General features: G+C 45.2%; 1 protein-coding gene across 3 annotated transcripts in view; it reads left to right on the top strand.

Annotated features, from left to right (window-relative positions):
- LOC144508987 (uncharacterized) overlaps nucleotides 1-5,240 on the top strand; it is a 174,417-nt gene extending 169,177 nt beyond the window's left edge. For 2 of the 3 annotated variants that reach the window (XR_013500374.1, XM_078237207.1), the window contains one exon: nucleotides 2,470-5,234. Coding sequence is in view for 1 of the 3 variants with exons in the window: in XM_078237207.1 (XP_078093333.1) it covers nucleotides 2,470-2,669 (200 nt within the window). In the remaining 2 variants the exon portion in view is untranslated. Of the gene's footprint in view, nucleotides 1-2,469 lie in introns of all 3 variants that reach the window. The other variant, XR_013500375.1, reaches the window with a different exon arrangement.
- The last annotated feature ends 13,838 nt before the right edge of the window (nucleotides 5,241-19,078 follow it).

The following is a 19,078-nucleotide window of genomic DNA, read 5'->3' as shown; positions in this document are numbered from 1 at the left end:
GAGTAAGGGCATAATTGGCACAGGCTTGGAGGGCCATAGGGCCTGTTCCTGTGCTGTGCTTTCCTTTGTTCTTTGTTCATTGTTCTTTTGTGAGCTGTGGGGGTTGCTGTTAAGGCCAAAGTTTGTTACCCATCTCTAATTACCCTTGAACTGAGTGGTTTGCTAGGCCATTTCAGAGAGATGTTAAGAGTCAACCACATTGCTGGGGGTCTGGAGTCACATGTAGGTCAGACCAGGTAAGGATGGCAAGTTTCCCTCCCTAAAAGACATTGGTGAACCAGATGGGTTTTTACAAAAATCAGTGATAGCTTCATGTCTCCATTACCACAGCCATCAATTCCAGGTTGTATCAACTGAATTTAAATTCCGCCAGTTGCCACAGTAGGATTTGAACTCATGACCCCTAGGGTATTAGCTTGGACCTCTGGATAACTAGTCTAGTGATACTCCCACTGTGCCACCATCTCCCAATAAAATTGTTGGGAGGTGCATTAGGAGGCAAGACCTGCTGAGACCCGTCCATCTCCCCAAAAGCTCAAAAACTCTTCACTCATACACGATGTGGCATCATAATCGATAAAATAAATGCTGTGGGATGCTATTGATTAAATTTCATTACTAATGCTTTTAAACTTTTTATACACATCAAACACTGTTTCAAAGATTCAAAGTCAACGTGCTCTGTGAAGTTCTCTGAGTGACCTTTAAAGATTCTTTGATGGTCATCACACACTGTGTATTTCACTAGTTCCACACATAAAATACTCAGCCTCTCCACAATACATACCCTTGGAAAAATATTTCATGTTATTCTCACTCAGCAACATTCAAGCTATTCTTCAATATCACAAATAGAAATTTGAATACAGCAAAATAGAATCATTTATCACTTAGTTCCTGAAAAAAACTTTATTTATTAGTGTCACAAGTAGGCTTACATTAACACTGCAATGAAGTTACTGTGAAAATCCCCCAGTCACGACACTCCAGCGTCTGTTTGGGTACACTGAGGGAGAATTTAGCATGGCCAATGCACCTAACCAGCACGTCTTTCGGACAGTGGGAGGAAATTGGAGCACCCGGAGGAAACCCACACAAACATGGGGAGAACGTGCAAACTCTGCACAGGCAGTGACCCAAGCTGGGAATCGAACCCGGGTCCCTAACACTGTGAGGCAGCAGTGCTGACCACTTGTAATATTTTTCAAACTAACCATAAAGTTCAAACACATGATGCACTTTTATTTTCATAGCTGAAGCACCAAAACAGTCATCAAAGGGTTAAAAAAAATGACTTACAGGGTTTCAAGTGTTTTTGATTTTTACCAGCTCAGTGTGAGAGAAGAAATTAAATAAGCTGTCGTGAAAAAGTTGCAAACTCATGTGGCCCTTTATATCATCAATAGAGAGTGAGAGAGCAGTCTAGACTTGATTCAAAGGCCAAGTGATTTCATCTAATTTCTTTCATCTTTTTGTCTGTTTCCCTTCAAGTTGCAACCAGCAACTTTTCATCAGATTCTTCAGAATTTTTCACACTGCGATGCTTTCAAAGCCGGAATATCATTTGTTTAGCAATTAAGTTGTGGTGTTTTATTAAGAATGTAGAAAGAAATTGTGTTTTAGAAGTTATCTGAATCAAACTTGTGACCCTGAGGGGGTTTTGGAAGACTCAATTCTTTGTGTCGACACGAACAGCCTCCTCTGAAAACACCACCATGCAGACATCAGGACGAGCTTTAGATTATAAGGAAATTCAGTAAGGTTAAGTTTCACACCATATTGCCTGATTCAGTTTGAGTACAAGGTGGGTGTGCCCAATCGACAAGGTTTAAAGCCTCTTCCAACCAGCCTTTGTGCTTTTTTGATTTTTTTAACCCTTATCTACTTTATGGAAAGCAGATGTAACACCACAACACGACGTACTCAATTATCTGAAATGGGGAGACAATGATGCAGTGATAATGTGGCCGGACTTGTCATCCAGAGGCCCAGGCTAATGACCCAAAGACATGGGTTCATTCTCCACCATGGCAGCTGGTGGAATTTTAATTCAATTAATGAATGTGGAAAATAAAGTTAGTCTCAGTAGTGGTGACCACAAAGCCATTCTCAATTATTGCAAAAAACATCTGGTTCACTAATGTCCTTCAGGGAAGGAAATTTGCCATCCTTATCCGGTCTGGCCTACATGTGACTCCAGATCCACAGCAATGTGGTTGACTCTAAAATGGCTCAGCAAGCCACGCAGTTCAAGGCAATTAAGGATGAGCAACAAATGCCGGCTTTGCCAGCAATGCCCACATGCCATAAAAGAATTGGAAAAAAATGGTTAATGCTGAAAATACCCAGCAGCATGTTTAAGAGGGTGGTGGTTTAACATTTCAGATAGATGATTTTTGTTTTCAGAAGTGTGTTTCTCTCTGGTCCTGGTCCGCTGAATAATTCCAGCATTCTCTGTTTCTGTTTCAGATTTCCAACATGTGCAGTATTTTATTTGCATAAAGACCAGGCTGAAGCATTCGCAACAATCTTCAGCCAGAAGTGCCGACTGGATGATCCATCTCGGCCTCCTCTGGAGGCTCCTCGCATCACAAATACCAATCTTCAGCCGATTCGATTCACTCCACGTGGTATCAAGACACTGGATACTGCAAAGGCGATGGGCCTGACAATATTCCAGCAACAGTACTGAAGATTTGTGCTCCAGAACTTGCCGTGTTCCTAACCAAGCTGTTCCAGTACAACTGTAACACTGGTATGTCCTTTACACACGAAACAGGACAAATCCAACTTGCAAATTATTGTCCCATCAGTCTACTCTCGATCATCAGTAAAGTGATGGAAGGGGTCATCAACAGTGCTATCAAGTGGCACTTACTCAGCAATAACTTGTTGACGGACACCCAGTTTGGGTTCTGTCAGGGTCATGCAGCTCCTGACCTCATGACCTTGATTCAAATGTGGACAAAAGAGCTGAACTCCAGAGGTGAGGTGAGAATGACTGCTCTTGACATCAAAGCAGCATTTAATTGAGTATGGCTTCAAGGGGCCCTAGCAAAACTGGAGTCAATGGGAATCAGGGTGAACCCTCTGCTGATTAACGAGTACTGTGCATTTGATAAATTCTGACAAATAGTTGGCACAAAGGAAGATGGTTGTCATAGTTGGAGGTCAGTCATCTCAGCTCCAGGACATCACTGCAGGAGTTCCTCAGGGTAGTGTCCTAGGCCCAACCATCTTCAGCTGCTTCATCAATAACCTTCCTCCCATCATAAGGCTCGAGTGGGGATGTTCGCCGATGATTGCACAATGCTCAACACCGTTCGTGACTCCTCAGATACTGAAGAAGTTCATGCCTAAATGCAACAAGACCTGGACAATATCCAGGCTTGGGCTGACAAGTAACATTCATGCCACACAAGTGCCAGGCATTGGGCATCCCCAACAAGACAGAATCTAACTATCGCCCCTTGACATTCAATGGCATTCCATTGCTGATTCCCCCATTATCAACATCCTGGGGTTTCCATTGGCCATGGCTGAACTTGATTATCCATGTAAATACTGTAGCTACAAGAGCAAGTCATAGGCTAGGAATTCTGCTATGAGTAACTCATCTCCTGAATCCCCATATTTTGTTCACTAACTACAAGGCACAAGATAGGAGTGTGGTTGAAATCTCTCCACTTGCCTGGATGAGTGCAACTCCAACAACACCCAAGAAACTTGACACCATCCAGGACGAAGCAGCTCGTTTGATTTCTACCCCTTCCACAAACATTCAATCCCTCCACCAGCAGGGAACTGTGGCAGTCGTGTTTACCATCTACAAGATGCACCCCAGGGACAGCACCTTCCAAACACATGACAACTACTATCTAGAAGGACAAAGGCAGCAGACACCTAGGATCACCACCACCTGGAGCCAAAAGCGAAAATGCTGGAAAACCTCAGCAGGTCTGGCAGCATCTGTAAGGAGAGAAAAGAGCTGATGTTTCGAGTCCAGACGACCCTTGTCAAAGCTCAGCTACCAGGCCTCAGGGACTGCAGCGGTTCAAGAAGGCAGTTCACCACCACCTTCTCAAGGGCAACTAGGGATGGACAATAAATAAGTTTACGTTTATTTATTAGTGTCACAAATAAGCTTACATTAACACTGCAATGAAATTACTGTGAAAATCCCCTAGTCGCCACAGTCCAGCACCTGTTCGGTTACACTGAGGGAGAATTTAGCATGGCCAATGACCTAACCCGCACATCTTTCGGACTGTGGGAGGAAACTGGAGCACCCGGAGGAAACCCAAGCAGATAAGGGGAATGTGCAGACTCCACGCAGACAGTGACTCAAGCTGGGAATTGAACCCAGGACCCTGGTGCTGTGAGTCAGCAGTACTAACCACCGTGCCACCGTGCCACCCTAGCCAGTAAAGCCCTCATCCTGTAAATGAATTGTTAAAAAGCTATTTGTCAGAATTTATCAAATGCACAGTACTCGTTAATCAGCATTAATGGGTGGGTGTTCAGATTATTATTACTGTCTCAATCCTGTCAATTTAAGCTTGGGAGAATGAACAAACTCACAGTTCTCCCTGAGTCTTTTGTGGTTAAATGGATAACGCAGTATGCAAATTAATTCCTGGGGCAAGCCTTTGGCAGAGCCATGAATCCACCATGTCATAATTCTGCTGCATCTGTGCCATGACAGTTAAGATCATCGTACAAGGTTACTCTAACCAGGCATAGCTAGAAGTGTTCACATTGTGTGGTACTGCCTGCTGTCACTCACACTTAAATCTATATGATTACATTCCCAATAAAATCCTTGACCTTCCTTTCACACACAGAAACATCTGCTTGCTGCAGTTTATTTATGCTGACGCTTCTTTTGTATGTTTGACCAAGTTGCAGAAGCAGTAGTTTACTGGACTATTCCAGACCAGAAGTTTTGTTAACTGAGTGTTTAATATCTTTACACTAATAAAAGCTTTAATGTATTCGTGTAAGTGCTGGCTCATCTTATATTATTTATTCATTTATTCATTTTGTTGCCTTCAAGGTCGGGAAGTGTGAGTGCACGTTCTACCGACAAGAAGGGCACAAATTTATTTATTTCATTCCCCCTCTACCGTTGTCTCTTCTCTCTATGAATGGTATGCTTTGACTGTACAGCGCGTAAGAAACAATACTTCTCACTGTATCCCAATACATGTGACAATAATAAATCAAATCAAATCAAATTCAAAAGTTTCTGACTCTGGTTGTTGTTATGTCACCACATGTGTGAATGGCCCTTGTCTAGATCAGGACCAAGATCATTTATCTTGCAGACAATGGGCACCAACTAGCTATTTGGCCAGAGAGGCCCTCACAGATGAGATGGATGTGGTTACATGTGCACATTCCAGTGTGAGTTACCGTTGAATTCCAAGCTTCTGACCTGCTCTCGTAGCCACATGTGCGTTGCTGGCTGGCCAGCATTTGTTGCCCTTGAGAAGGTGGTGGTGAGCTGCCTTTCTGAGTGATTGATACAATTGAGTGGCTTGCTAGGCCATTTCAGAGGGCAGTTGAGAGTCAACCACATTCTGTGGCTCTGGAGTCACATGTAGGCCAGACCAGGTAAGGACAGCAGATTTCCTTCCCTACAGGACATTAGTGAACCAGATGGGTTTGTGCAACAATCGACAATGTAGTTCTGTTGTGAGTGTAGGTATGGGTGTGTGTGAGAGCTGTTGCTGCCTGCTGTGTTTTACTTTCCTCAATTAAATGAAGTGCTTTTCACTTTGTCAGGAATTACAGCTGTCAATTATCCCATTAGTTATGAGAGACCAGGTTATAATCCAACTGGTTTATTTGAAATCAGAAGCTTTCGGAGCGCTGCTCCTTCTGGCTGTTGCAGACAATGGGCACCAACCAGCTATTTGGCCAGAGAGGCCATCACAGATGAGATGGATGTGGTTATATGTGTACATTCCAGTGTGAGTTACTCAGTGCTGGATTCAGTGTCAGACTTCACCTGACCAAGGAGAAGCATTCCGAAAGCTGCTGATTTCAAATAAACCTGCTGGACGGCACGGTGTTTGGGTGGCATGGTGGCACAGTGGTTAGCATTGCTGCCTCACAGCGCCAGGGACCCGAGTTCAATTCCGGCCTCGAGTCACTGTCTATGTGGAGTTTGCACATTCTCCCTGTTTCTGTGTGGGTTTCCTCCGGTTTCCGCCCACACTCCAAAGATGTGCAGGTTAGGTTGATTGGCCATGCTAAATTGCCCCTTAGTGTCAGGGTAAATACGTGAGGTTACGGGAATAGGGCCTGGGAGTGATTGCTGTCGATGCAAACATGATGGGCTGAATGGCTTCTTTCTGCACTGTAGGAATTCTATGATTCTATTACTATAACCTGGTGTCATGTGACCTCTCATCTTGTCCACCCAGCCCAACACCGGCATCTCCACATCATGTTCATTAGTTATGTTAACCAAACTTGCATATTCAGATAGTAAATGCAGTGATGTGGGATATGGGAAGAGACCCTGTACCTTGTATTATCTGATGTTGTAAAGTACTGTTTTCTGCGCATTAGTCTTTTGACGTGACAGTATAACTTTGCACCATATTCAGTCGATTCTTAATTCCAGATATCTTTTACTGAATTCAAATTCCACCACCTGCCGTGCCAAGATTTGAATTGGATCCCCAGAATGTTAGCTGAGTTGCTGGATTAATATGTCGCGATAATACCACTAGGCCATCGCCTCCCGTAGGATGTTGATTGTGCGGCATTCAGTAATGGTAATGCCATTAAATGTAAAGGAGAGATGGTTTGACCCGCTTTTGTGGGAAGTGGTCATTGCCTGGTACTTGTGTGGTGCGTATGTGTCGTTTTTACACCATACATCTGTACACAGCCAGCTCTCCAGTTGCTCCCTGCTGAATGCAGTCTTGGAGTCTGACACACCTGCTTTAAATAGGGAGCATGAGGCTCCCTGATTTAACCATCAATTAAGACTCATCAGGTAGTTCATACTCTAGCAAGCCAACCTCATTAGCCTGGCTGAAGTCATCACACGGCCCAAGCCTGAATGTTGTCCAGGTCTTGCTGCATGCAACTGGGCTTGTCAGTTCCAGGGTGGGCATTCCATTTGGAAGTTGTGAGAGAGGAAATATTGCTACAGGCTAGTTCAGACTCTTTGGGTGGAATTTTACCGGCATGCCCGCCCGAGGTTCGTTCAATCCCATCCAAGGCCAATGGAGAATGCTGTTCTCCGAGCCTCACCCACCCCCGGAATCGGGGCGGGTGTGCCGGTAAAATTCCGGCCTTTGAATCATTTCTTGTACTGGTGATAGAGTAACTATTGATGGTGGAACAGCATTAAGAGCCAGTTAATTAAACCATTACCTACTCCGAGCTCAATGTGTTCCACATTGATTTATACACTGGGGGCAACATCACTACCAGGAACAAAATAGTCTTTAAAAAAGAAAGTTAAATATGATGAAGATATCAACACTCAGGTCAAAGTCTAGCAAGTGAGGCTTGGATTTAATTGACAAAACGTAATCCATCTGGCAGCAAGCTGTGCTGTATTTACACACGGCAAGGTTTTGAACATTTTCGAGATTTGTGATATGACTGAAAGAAGAATTCTTCCTGAGGACGAGAGTGGTGCTTAATCTGTGCTCAAGTGTGTCTTGACAAATTCCTATGACACATAGTACTGTGATAAATTCCTTTGAGAAACAAAGGTGTCACTTCAAACTATTCATTGTAACATTACAGCTGACTTCTGTCTCCGACCATCCTTGATGCAGATAAATATGTTACAACAGCCAAGACCTGCAACGTGACTCCAACAAATGGGCCCACCCAGGACAAAGAGACCTGACACAAAGCCTTTAGAGAACATCTTTATGAGCCCTCACAATAGCTCAGTGGTTTTGCTCAGTGAAAATCAGAGTCACACAGAACAGGATGGAGCTAAATATCGTTTCCTATCTGGGCTGACTTTCAGTGATCTCAGCCAGGGTGGTGCTCAGGATGATACAATTTGTATCTTGAATTACAAGGAAGGAAATGTAATGATTCATAGTTTCCCCTCGAGATCATAACTTTATTTATTAGTGTCACAAGTAGGCTTACATTAACACTGCAATGAAGTGACTGTGAAAATCCCCTAGTCACCATACCCCGGCGCCTGTTCGGGTACACTGAGGGAGAATTTAGCACGGCCAATTCACCTAACCAGCACGTCTTTCAGACTTGAAAGGAAACTGGAGCACCTCCCATAGTTAATTAAACCATTACCTACCCCTAGCTCAGTGTGTTCCACATTGATTTATACATTGGAGGCAACATCACTACCAGGAACAAAACAGTCTTTAAAAAAGAAAGTTATGCAGACACGGGGAGAACGTGCAAACTCATAGAATCATAGAATCATAGATCCCCAACAGCACAGAATGGCCATTCAGCCCATTGAGTATGTACCGACCACAATCCCATCCAGGCCCTATTCCCATAACCCCACACATTTACCCTGCTAATTCCCCTGACACTAGGGCTGTGGGAGGAAATCGGAGCACCCGGAGGAAATCCACGCAGGCACAGGGAGAACGTGCAAACACCACGCAGACAGTGACCCAAGCCGGGAATTGAAGCCGGGTCCCCAGTGCTGTGAGGCAGCAGTGCTTAATTGGCAAAGCCATCTGGAGATAGGGGGTATGGTAGCATAGTGGTTATGTAACTAGACTAATGGTCCAGATTGTCGGAAACTGGATTGGAGAGGCTGGTTTGATCCCAGATGGTGAAGCCAGCTCTGTCTCCAGAAACACATGAAGGGCGATTTTTATGGAGCCGGGAGCTTACTGAGCTTAAAGACAGGTCTACCGTCAAATTAATGGCCATGGGGGCAGGAATAGAGGAGGGTCATCGGGGAGGTGAGCCATGCTCTTACGCAAATTGGCAACCTTTGCTGTGGCTGCTGTCTGCACGTGGTGTTAAAAACATTAGAGAATCTTCATCGTCCAATTGGCCAGGGCAAATGGAGAACTGGATCCTCAGATAGAGCAGAGGAAGATTGGTCAGTGAAGTTTTATTACTGCTCATTCCAAACTTTCACTTTTTTGATGAAATGAAGCTGTCCCAGTCCCGCCACACCTGTTTCCATCAGGTAGCAGCTGGTCAGCATCAGAGAGTCCAAAGATGTGCGGGTTAGGTGGATTGGCCATGCTAAATTGCCCCTTTAGTGTCAGGGGGACAAGCTAGGGTAAATGCATGGGGTTATGGGGATAGGGCCTGGGTGGGATTGTGGCCGGTGTAGACTCGATGGGCCAAATGGTCTCCTTCTGCACTGTAGGGATTCTATGATTTTATGATCAATGAGTTCTCAATGGCCACCCATCCAACAAAAATTGCAAGAGGTTGGAAGGTGAGCTCTTAACGAGCTCTGTCTGTCCAATTAACGAGGAGGGCGACTTCATTTTTCCACTCGCATCCCCACTCTCCTCCCCGCCTTTGGGGGTTGAGAGTAGAGGGCCCAGACCTGGCACACAGGTCACCTGCACCATTTTGTTCACCGTTCCATTCCAATTTAGGAGGGGAAAATCCACTCCTGCAGCTCAAATCCCAGCGAGGCAGTGGAGGAATACAAACTTAATTCAGTAAAATTGGAATGAGACGCTAGCATTAATAACGGTGACCATGATAGTACCCAGCTGGTTCACTAATGACCTTTAGAGAAGAAAATTGGCCGCCCTTACCCGGTCTGGCCTGCGACAGACTCACAGCAATGTGATTGACTCTTCATTTTTCTCTAAAATGGCCTAACAAGCCATTCAATTGTATTCAAGAAGCTCGCCATCACCTTCTCAACACAATTATCGTTGGACAACAAATGCTGGTCATGCCAGTGATGGCCACCTTCGATGAATGAATGATTTTTGTTTTTTTCAAATGGGCATTTAATGAGGTCAGGACTTTGTTTGACTCTGATGCCCTCTGCAGAATACCTTGCTGACATTCTCTTCCAAAACACCGACAGCAGCAACAATTCAGGTCATTAAGAGATACCTGGGCAAATAGGACCCCGAACTTGGAATAGGAGCGGGTCCATCACAAACATGTGAGTAAGTCGGGAGATGGACACGCCTGATCTCTTTGGGAGAATGTTGGTCAAGCATTGGGTCTCCAAGTGAAACTTCATGCTGGATCTGGACCAGAGATGGCATTTCACTCAGTATGCCAAAAGTGAGACCTTTTCCTGCACTCTTCAACTCAAAATGTTTTTGCATCCTGATTTGCTGGAAGTGGGAGCTGACAATGGCACACAGGGAGAAACGGACCTCAGGGCAGGACTATCTCCTTCACCAAAGAGATTTAAAGATTCAGAAAACAACAAAGAAATGACTGAGAAACAAGATACAATAGTGTCAAATCAGGCACAGAAAGATGAATCGAAAGAAGGAAAGAAGAAAGCCAAATACTGCAGATGCTGGAATCTGAAACAGAAACAAAATGCTGGAAAATCTCAGCAGGTCTGACAGCGTCCATGGAGAGAGAATGGAGCCAACATTAAGGAAAGAAAGATTGGATAAAAGCGAGGAAGAAATAAGAAGCAGAAAGGAAAAGTGAGGAAATAATTTCTCTTATTAATTTGACAGTTTTATTATCTCCAATAATTCACTAGCTGAAGAAATGATACTGCAGAATGTACATTTTTCACCTTCTGGGGGAGGGAAATTGATTGGCAGACATCAGCAATTATTGCATTGTTAAATGGATGCTTATACCATAATTACTAAACTTAACTTTCTGTGGTGAGTTTAATGGGCAATTAATGTACAGATCCTGGAAGTTCTTAAAATTAATGGGAAGGCTGAGGGTGAGATGCCACTTGTGTGAAGTGAATGATAGGGCAATGTTAATTGATCAGCTTCTTTTGGAGACTCATAACTCAAACTGTATCTCTTAATGACCTGAATTGAAGGCCAATTTGCCTGTTAATAACAGCATGCTGTTAACACGATGCTATTCCTTCAACAAGTTCGGGTCATTGTTTATATGAATCATGTTGACTACAGCTGAAAGGTGAGAAGATGGGCTTGAAATGTTTTCGAGTCATAGAATCATAGAATCTCTACAGTGCAGAGGGGGGCCATTTGGCCCCTCAAGCCTGCACTGACCACAATCCCACCCAGGTCCTATCCCTGTAATCCCATGTATTTACCCTGCTGATCCCCCGACACTAAGGGGTGATTAAGCACAGCCAATCTACCTAATCTTTATATTTTTGGAGTGCGGGTGGAAAGTGGAGCATCCAGAGGAAAACCACGCTGACACGGAGAGAACATGCAAACTCTGGAGCTGTGAGGCAGCAGTGCTAACCACTGTGCCACCGTGTCACTGAGTCTTCCCCACTGCTGCCCCCAATCCTGTCCCACAATGCTCAGAGCCAATCATTGCCTTCTGGATCTCCATCAGCCACATGAAGAAGCCACATTCTTGGATTAAAGTGGAACATACTGGAACTAAGAATAGATGTGGACAGAGCCAGAGCTGGGGCAGTGGAAACTGCAGGATAATCTACCTCTTTTCCTTTAACTGATGAGGGTTAGCAAAAGACAAATGGTATTTTTAACTCCACTGCCCGCCAATACCTCTTTGTGGCTGGAACTTACTCCCGGTTTACACTTAACACCGTCGCATAAGATCATAAGACCATAAGACATAGGAGCAGAATTAGGCCACTCGGTCCATCGAGTTTGCTCCGCCATTCAATCATGGCTGATGTTTTTTTCATCCCCATTCTCCTGCCTTTCTCCCATACCCCCTGATCCCCTTATTAATCAAGAACCTATCTATCTCTGTCTTAAAGACACTCAATGACCTGGCCTCCACAGCCTTCTGCAGCAAAGAGTTCCACAGATTCACCACTCTCTGGCTGAAGAAATTCCTCCTCATCTCTGTTTTAAAGGATCGTCCCTTTAGCCTGAGGTTGTGCCCTCTGGTTCTCGTTTTTCTTACTAGTGGAAACATCCTCTCCATGTCCACTCTATCCAGGCCTCGCAGTATCCTGTAAGTTTCAATAAGATATGTAATATTTAATATAATATTTATAATTATATATAATATAACATTTCATATATAATAATATGAAACACCAAGTGAAAAGGGTTAGATTTTATGTCAGTATATCTCCAGCAGGAAGAAATTTACATGATAAGTTTTTCCCAGGAACTGAATCTGGATTAGCCTCACTGTTGTGCAAGAGATGCAGTTGTGTTTCCATGGTGAAAATAGTCATGCGTAAATAGGGCCACAGATCAATACTTAGTAATTCAACATTATTCTCTGCAAAGTTTAACGATACAATCAATAGCAACAATACATTAGGAAAAAGCAAGCTGTAGACAATATATTGACTGAGGCAGGGTACCGCTAATGTTTTAAATTGATTCAGACTTTAGGAGCAGCAGCCATAAGAATTATGCCTTGTACACACTGCTGTGACTCAGTTAATGACCTTTATTCTGTTCACTATCAGCACAATGCAAGTCAGCAGCAGGAAACAAGCCGCTGTATAGGAAGAACAGTGAACAAGCACTGGATTAATGGGCATCTTTCAGGAAGACTGTGACAGGGTGGCTGCATAGGAACATTTGCAACAATGACTACAGTACAATGGAGTGTATAATGAATATCATATTTGTAGATTCCAGTTTTTGTTCCAATTGTCTCCTGAAAGAGCTGACTTTTGCTGACGCACTCCTTTCACTGGACTTCTGTAACCTTTCTGAAGCTCTTTGAAGCAAGCACTTTTCATGTCTGAGCTCAACAGTGAGTGATAAGAAATTCCTGTCACACTACAATGGTAGCAATTCTCTGGCAAGGCAGAACTTCTGTTTCAGCCTTTGGCTGCACCCCGAAGCCACCCCACTCCAGCCCTTACACTCTTCCCCCACCCCCCCCCCCATCTCCTCCACCCCCACACAGTCTCCCACCCTTCACACTCTCCCATTCTCACAATCTCACTTCATAAGAGTGAAGATCGTGGGATTGTGAGAATGGGGGGTTGTGAAGGGTGGGAGACTGTGAGGGGGTGGAGAAGGTGGGGGGGGTGGGGGTGGGGGGGGGGGGAAGAGTGTAAGGGCTGGAGGGGGTGGTTATCCATGGCAATATTAACCATTTTTACCGTCATTCTGACAAAATGTAAGCTTGGATTTTAGGGGATTTGCAAATTCCAAGGGTCTGGGGCAAGGACGGACTATTGGTGAGGATCTGTACATTTTCAGAGAAGAAATCATAGAAACCCTACAGCACAGAAAGAGGCAATTCGGCCCATCGAGTCTGCACCGACCACAATCCCACCCAGGCCCTACCCCCATATCCCTACATATTTACCCGCTAATCTATGCATCTCAGGACACTAAGGGCAATTTTTTAGCATGGCCAATCAACCTAACCCACACATCTTTTGACTGTGGGAGGAAACCGGAGCATCTGGAGGAAACCCACGCAGACACAAGGAGAATGTGCAAACTCCACACAGATAGTGACCCAAGCCGGGAATTGAATCCAGGTCCCTGGAGCTGTGAAGCAGCAGTGCTAACCACTGTGCTACCGTGCCGCCCTGTAAATCCGCCTCTGGTTTGCACATTGTGGTGTTGAATTCTGTGTTAAATTCTGTGTTGTCTGGTGTCACTCAGGAGCCATGATGTGGAGATGCCGGCGTTGGACTGGGCTAAACACAGTAAGAGTTTTAACAACACCAGGTTAAAGTCCAACAGGTTTATTTGGTAGCAAATGCCATTAGCTTTTGGAGCGCTGCTCCTTCGTCAGATGGAGTGGATATCTCCATCTGACGAAGGAGCAGCGCTCCGAAAGCTAATGGCATTTGCTACCAAATAAATCTGTTGGACTTTAACCTGGTGCTGTTAAAACTCTTACTGTGGTCACTCAGGAGCCCCAGCGTAGCAATGCCATCTCTGGCACATTTGGTGCAAAGGAGACAGTGGGTTTGCCGCAGTATAAGAGAGATAACAGCCAAAGATCTGAAATACATTTTTGGGAGCTGGCATTTCGAATTTGCCATTAATTGTTGATGACAGTCAATTGCTCTGTGATCAGTTACACAGAGAAAGTAGCAGTTTTATTAATGCTGGGGCCACTTTGACATTCAATTCTGGCACGCTAGTGAGCTCACTTCACGCCAGAGGCACCTGATCCCACTTAAAGTCAACCTTTGGGATGAAAGAAAGCATTAGAGAACCAGCAAACGTGATCCCACCGCACAATCACCCCTTCCCAACCTGAGAATGGCAACCTTACACTGAAGGGCACACAGGAATTTCATGCTTCAGGCATCAATAGGTCTGGAGATCCACTGTGGATAGTACAGCTGAGCTTAATCCTGTTCTCAACCGATGGCCACATGCATGCAAGTTCCAGAAAGGATGGGGGGTCACATCATATTAAACAAAGATGGGAATTCTGGCTGATTTCTGTCTCCATTGCCTGTGATTAGATTGAATCTTTGCCTCTTTGCCCGGGATCAACAGACTCTGCACAGATCAAGGATGGAACTCCAGATCTTCTGAAAGAAAGATTTACATTCCTACAGTGCCCCTCATAAACTCAAGACATCCAAAGCGCTTTGCATCCAGTTAAGCACCTTGTGAAACATGGAGTCTTTGTTGTAATGTAGGAAACCTCAGCAGCCAATTTGCACATTGCAAGCTCCCTCCCGTAAACAGTAATGAGTTTAAAAAGATGACACCAGCTTTCTGCTCAGCTGGCCAGAGAAAACAGAGGCCAGTGAACCATGTCAACCCACTGTCTGCCTCTGCACCAAATGTGCCAGAGACGGCATTGCTACGCTGGGGCTCCTGAGTGACCACAGTAAGAGTTTTAACAACACCAGGTTAAAGTCCAACAGGTTTATTTGGTAGCAAATGCCATTAGCTTTCGGAGCGCTGCTCCTTCGTCAGATGGAGATATCCACTCCACCTGGTGTTGTTAAAACTCTTACTGTGTTTACCCCAGTCCAACGCCGGCATCTCCACATCATGGCTCCTGAGTGACACCAGGCAACATTTAACACAGAATTCAACACCACAATGTGCAAACCAGAGGCGGATTTACAATGAAGCACACCGTGCCTCGGCACAGGGCTTCGACCAATGGCGGGGGGGTGCGCGCGAAGGCCGGTGTTTATGAGCACCAATCGGAGCCTGCTAACTCCGCATTTGCTGATAGGGCTCGTTTGTATTTATATAGAACCATAGAAAACTACAGCACAAAACAGGCCGTTCGGCCTCACAAATTGTGCCGAACATATCCCTACCTTCTAGACCTACCTATAACCCTCCATCCTATTAAGTCCCATGTACTCATCCAGGAGTCTCTTAAAAGACCCTATTGAGTTTGCTTCCACCACCACTGACAGCAGCCGATTCCACTTGCCCACCACTCCCTGTGTGAAAAACACTCCCCCTAACATTTCCCCTGTACCTACTCCCCAGCACCTTAAACCTGTGTCCTCGTGTAGCAGCCATTTCCACCCTGGGAAAAAGCCTCTGAGAGTCCACCCGATCTATGCCTCTCAACATCTTATATACCTCTATTAGGTCTCCTCTCATCCTACGTCTCTCCAAGGAGAAAAGACCGAGCTCCCTCAGCCTATCCTCATAAGGCATGCCACTCAATCCAGGCAACATCCTTGTAAATCACCTCTGCACCCTTTCAATCTTTTCCACATCCTTCCTGTAATGACGCGACCAGAACTGAGCACAGTACTCCAAGTGGGGTCTGATGAGGGTGTTGTATAGCTGCATCATTATCCCCGGACTCCTAAACTCAATCCCTCGATTGATAAAGGCCAGCACACCATACGCCTTCTTAACCACCTCCTCCACCTGCGGGGCCGATTTTAGAGTCCTATGGACCCGGACTCCAAGGTCCTTCTGATCCTCCACAGTACTAAGAGTCTTTCCCTTTATATTGTACTCCTTCATCCCATTTGACCTGCCAAAATGGACTACTACGCATTTATCTGGGTTGAAGTCCATCTGCCACTTCTCCGCCCAGTCTTGCATCCTATCTATGTCCCTCTGTAACTTCTGACATCCCTCCAGACTATCCACAACCCCACCAACCTTCGTGTCGTCGGCAAACTTACCAACCTATCCCTCCACTTCCTCATCCAGGTCATTTATGAAAATGACAAACAGCAAGGGTCCCAGAACAGATCCCTGGGGCACACCACTGGTGACCGACCTCCATTTAGAAAAAGACCCATCTATACACACTCTCTGCCTCCTTTGGGCAAGCCAGTTCTGGATCCACTGGGCAGCAGCCCTCTCACATTTTCTAGAAGCCTTGCATGGGGGACCTTATCGAATGCCTTGCTAAAATCCATATAAACCACATCTACCACCTTCCCTTCGTCAATGTGTTTAGTCACATTTTCGAAGAACTCCACCAGGCTCGTAAGGCACGATCTGCCTTTGACAAAGCCATGCTGAGTATTCTTGAGCATACTAAACCTCTCTAAATGCTCATCAATCTTGACATATTTGTTGAGCCTATCAGCAGTTCAATGCAGAGCAACATCAGATTCTGATTGGATGAGTCCCCTTAGAGCTGGAAAACAGACTGGTCTCAATGTTGAGGTGCGCGTGTGTGAGGAACAAGGAGTGACCTTTAAACCTTGCCCCTCGCACCTTAAACCTGTGCCCCCTAGTAATTGACTCTTCCACCCTGGGAAAAAGCTTCTGACTATTCACTGTAACCATGCCCCCCATAATCTTGTAGACTTCTGTTAGGTCGCCCCTCAACCTCCATCGTTCCAGTGAGAACAAATTGAACATTTCACTCGAAAGCTGGCCAACTGACCCATCATCAAACAACAAAGACTCACGTAAAATTCTCCAGTGAGGGTGTTTCCTCTCTGTGACTTCCCGTCCATTATTAGTTAAAATCAACCCCACAGATTCCTTACCATGTACTCACTGTTATTGGTCTTAAAACGTTGATTAGCTTTTGTATAAAATGTTTATCAATAAAATAAAATCTAAAGGTTCTTTATTCAATCGTTTCAATGTGTAATCACAGTGCCATCAGTACAATACTCTGAGTGAGATTTATGAATCAAGCGATTGAACTCGATGACACTCCTTGGGAAATATACAAGCTCTATTTATATAAAGTCCGATATTTGGAAATAGATTTCTTTTTAAATCCAAACAAGTCACTTCACTTCAAATGAATGAGACACAATAGATTTATATTTTGCATTCAGCGCTTGAAGCTTTCAAAGTAGCCTCGAAAGGCAAGTGGAAGGAAGTGGACAGGAATTGCTTTAAGTCTCGAAACTAACTTTATGCTGGAATTTGCCATTGGGATAATTTGTCAATGTAGCACATGTTTGATTCTCTACCTGGTCATAGTTTGCAATGTCATTGAACACCCAATCAACAGAGGTGAAGGGCCAAGGCAGCCAGCGCGAGAACACACAAGAACACGAGAAATAGGAGCAGGATAGACCACATGGCCCATTGAGCCCGCTCTGGCATTCAGTATGATCATGACTGATCTTGCCATAGAAGAATTTGGTACCTGAAGGGTTAACATGTGACTGCGTACAGCAGCGCCCACACAATGAAGTAAGAAGGCACATGACCTACAGCTGGGGCCAGTGTAGAGGTGAGTCGCAATGTGTAAGGACACAGTATGGTGTCCTCTCCACACCTCCTGTAAAATGCACATAATTCAGTATTGTCAATAAAGATTTCCTTGTAACTTATACAAGACTACTTCACAGTATCCTCGCTGTATCTTTCAAGCGTAACAACAACAAAATATATCATGGTATCAGTGGTCAAACCAATCAGGGTGGCAGCAAGGGATAAAGAATATCCACATCCTCACTATAGAATCATAGAATCCCTTCAGTGCAGAAGAGGCCATTTGGCCCATCGAGTCTACACACTGACTCTCTGACAGAGGATCAAAGCCCTCTTCCCCACCCTATCACTGTAACCCCGCATGGTTACCATTACTAATCCTTCTAAACCACACATCTTTGGACACTAAGGGATGGCCAATTCACATAACCTACACATCTTTGGACTGTGGGAAGAAGCCGGAGCAACTGGAGGAAACCCACGCAGACATGGGGAGAACGGGCAAACTCCGCACAGACAGTGACCCATGGCCGGAATTGAACCTGGGTCCCTGGAACTGTGAGATAGCAGGGCTAACCACTGTGCCACTGTTTCGGACCCACATCATCGTAGAACAAGAAGTCCCTCAGCAGCCTTCTGACCCCACAGCCATTTTGGCCTCTCTTTCTTCATATCAGCTCCACTGTCATTGTATGTAGTTCAGTATTGTTAACTGGGGGTTTGCCCGATACCTGCGAAGGCGGGGGCGGGGGGGGGGGTGGTGTAAAAGGGGCTTTCCAGATGCCTGCAAAGGGTGGCCGGGGTGCCCTGTTGTTGACGATGCGGGTGGGGAGGGGGGGGTAGAGCCCTGCCGCTTCTGCTGTGGTGGTGGTGGGAGTCCCTGATGCTTGTTAGGGGAGTCCTAATGTTTACATTTTTTGGCGGGGGTTGGCGGCGGGGGGATAGCTGGGGCCATTCAGTGTATGTGCTGATCGAGGTGCCCTTTAAAGATGGCGGCCGGATCTCTGAGGAGGCGGTCTTGTTGATTCTATCAAGCCCCACCCAGCCAGAGCGACAGAGTAAACCCCACCCACGCTTCTTTTTCAGTCAGAAAAGCTCAGAATCTGAAGTGGAATCTGGGCAGTGCAGCTGGAGAGAGACACACTGGTTTTCAGTCAGAGCCTGACACCTTGAAAAAATGTGGGAAAAACCCACCCAAGAAGTGGTAGACTTTGCTTAGACTTGCCAAAGACAGGGATGGGCTGTCTGAAGGATTGAGGGAAACATAATTGTCACTGCTTCATTGAAGAGCAAGGAGATGAATCAGAAAATTACACCATTACCCTGAGAAAAACCACCGTGAGCTGTGAGCTCCGAGGTTATGGAAATGAAAAGAAGTGATGATTATGGAGACTGGAGCA

Source organism: Mustelus asterias, chromosome 21 (genome assembly GCF_964213995.1).
Source record: "Mustelus asterias chromosome 21, sMusAst1.hap1.1, whole genome shotgun sequence".
Lineage (NCBI taxonomy): Eukaryota > Metazoa > Chordata > Chondrichthyes > Carcharhiniformes > Triakidae > Mustelus > Mustelus asterias.
This window is presented reverse-complemented; position numbering and strand designations above follow the sequence as displayed.